At 48.1% G+C, this 2,488-nt stretch overlaps 1 protein-coding gene across 1 annotated transcript; it reads right to left on the reverse strand.

The window, feature by feature from the left end:
* Positions 1-695: 695 nt before the first annotated feature.
* On the reverse strand, positions 696-1,071 carry LOC117180493 (ribonuclease H-like). Its single transcript, XM_033372991.1, has 2 exons — positions 1,055-1,071; positions 696-1,008 (listed from the first exon to the last, which is right to left on the reverse strand). The coding sequence occupies exons 1-2, from the start codon at positions 1,069-1,071 to the stop codon at positions 696-698; spliced, it is 330 nt and encodes a 109-aa protein (XP_033228882.1).
* Positions 1,072-2,488: the final 1,417 nt, after the last annotated feature.

The raw sequence follows: 2,488 nt of genomic DNA on the forward strand, positions 1-2,488 counted from the left end.
GTATTAGTTTCCTACCTAATGGAAAAATTTTATGTTCCTACTCCCTCCCTCCCTACGCCCTTTGATTCAGGGATTCATGCACCTAATTAGTTATCCTCTAAGCGGCAGTCGTTTAATCTAGTTCCTGACCTGGTCATGAAAGTTTGGAAGATTTTCGAATAGAAGTTCTTGTACTGAGGTTGGCAGTATAGTTAGTTAGTTGCAATGCGGGCAGAGAGCCTCCTATGGAGCTCTCCTAGCGCTCAAGCTATAAAGCCTAATATGTCACACCCTTAGCTGTTGCTATCAGTAGTTTACCCCAGACCCCTCAAAGAATCCCAGCAAGTCAATCACCTATAGCATTGTAGCTCCTCAGGTTCCATAAAATAGGACGCAAGGGTTTGATGCCTGAGCCTTGCCAACGCCGGGCACTGGCATATTACGTGCAAGGATGTTTCATCATCCCTGCCACATTTCCTGCATTCCGTAGTGGGGTTATATCCCATTTTGTGCATAAAATAGTTCAAGTGGTTATGCCCAGTAAGCATCTGAACTACTGTCCATACGTCTTTCTTTGGCAAGCCCAAGATTTCCCTGGCTCTGTCCATTTTGCACGTATAGGCCAGGATAGACTTCGCCTGTCGGCAACCCCGGACCTGCTCCCTGTATTCTCGGTGCTTACTGCGGACCCAGCTTTTTGTGGCAAGACCGATGCATCAAGACGCTAGACCCAATACCGGTTCCGGCCCTATGTATTCATCTGCCGCACCGCTTCTTGCCTGCTGGTCCGCTTTCTCGTTGCCCTTGATCCCTGTATGTCCAGAAACCCATATGAGAGCCACTTTATTCTTTTCTACAAGCCGGTTCAATGCCTTTTTGCATTCCCAAACCAGTTCAGATGCTATATCTGGTTTTCCCACTGCACTTAGTGTCGCTTCGCTGTCTGAACAGATCGTAATCTGTCTTCCAGGCGCGTTTTCCTCTAATAATATCTCGGCACTTTGCAGACCAGCAAGGACCTCCGCCCTCCTTGAGCCATCCGTATACCAGATTTTCCCTTGAAGGAGTGGGTTACCATTTCTTTCCACGCATCCCTACTTGGGATGTAGACGCGGAAAGGCCTTGTGAAGTTAAAACGTTTTGTTATTCTATCCTGCCCCATCTCAAGAATCGGCAGTGAGCTGATTATCACTCGGAAGCCTAGTGTTTCTATCCCCCCGAGTCCATCTGTTTACTCCCACAAGGGGGCCCATCGCGTGTGCCGCTTTTGTAGTTATCGCAAGGTGAAGAGGTTCTTCACAGAGCATGAAGCCTATCGCTACTGTAAGCGTAGTCCTCATTGCTCCTGTTAGACCCCTAAAAGCTAGCGTTTGCAATCGTCGCAGCCTGTCCTGCATCGTTTTGAGTTCTGCGCGTAGCCACCAGACCATAGCGGCATAAAAGATCCTCGGTTTAAAAACCGCGGAGTAGAGCCATGCAAGCATTTTGGGCCCTATTTCCCACGTCAACCCCAAAGCTCTCCTACACATCCAGAAAATCATGACGAATTTCCTGCATTGGGTCTTAAGGTGCTTTGCCTAGTTCATTCTGCTATCTAGGATAACTCTCAGATATTTAACCGAGCCTCAGAACGTCAGCCTCCCGCCACAGAAAACAGGAGCGTCAACCTTTAAAATCTTGTAATTCTTTTTGAAAATTACCATTTCAGTCTTTTCCGGATTCACCGAAAGCCCTGAGCTATCGCACCAGAGTTCCACGATGCGCAGCGCTGACCTTGTACGGCCCATCAACGTTTCCAGATGAGGCCCACTAACTAGGATTACAAAGTCATCCGCATATCCCTGAGTATAATACCCCTCTTCATTAAGCCTACGCAGGAAACAATCCACTACTATGCACCACAGAAGGGGCGACAGGACACCCCCCTGTGGACACGTCCGTGGCGCTACTCCTTTAACTAGACCTTCACCCCATATAGTTTCGAATCTCCTCTGGCGTAACATACTTCGTATCCAGCTTATAAGCTGGTTTAGTACACCACACCTCAAATCCTCCCGTCAGATGACTTCTGGAGATGTATTACTGAAGTGTCCCTCTATATCCAAGAACGTTCCCACAGCATACCCCTTTTATTCTAACTCCTGCTCCAAATTTGCCGCAACAGCATGGAGTGCCGTCTCTACCGAGCAGCCTGCCTGAAAGGCATGCTGCCCTCTGTGTAGCGGTGAGGCCCAAAGTACCTCATCCCTGATATATCTCTCGACCAGCCTCTCCAGCGTCTTTAAAATAAAAGACGTCAGGCTTATCGGTCTGAAATCCTTTGCAGCAGTGTAAACCTCTCTCCCGGGTTTGGGAATAAACGCTACTCTACCATCCTTCCATGCCGATGGCACATGTTTTAGGGCGACACTTGCCCTAAATAGCTTCGTCAGAGGAGAGATGACAAATTCCAGGCTTTTTGTTAAAGTACTGGGTAGAGGCCATTCGCCACTAATAATTTAAAAGGGCA

The sequence above is a fragment of the Belonocnema kinseyi genome, chromosome 9, assembly GCF_010883055.1.
Source record: "Belonocnema kinseyi isolate 2016_QV_RU_SX_M_011 chromosome 9, B_treatae_v1, whole genome shotgun sequence".
In the NCBI taxonomy this organism is placed as follows: domain Eukaryota; kingdom Metazoa; phylum Arthropoda; class Insecta; order Hymenoptera; family Cynipidae; genus Belonocnema; species Belonocnema kinseyi.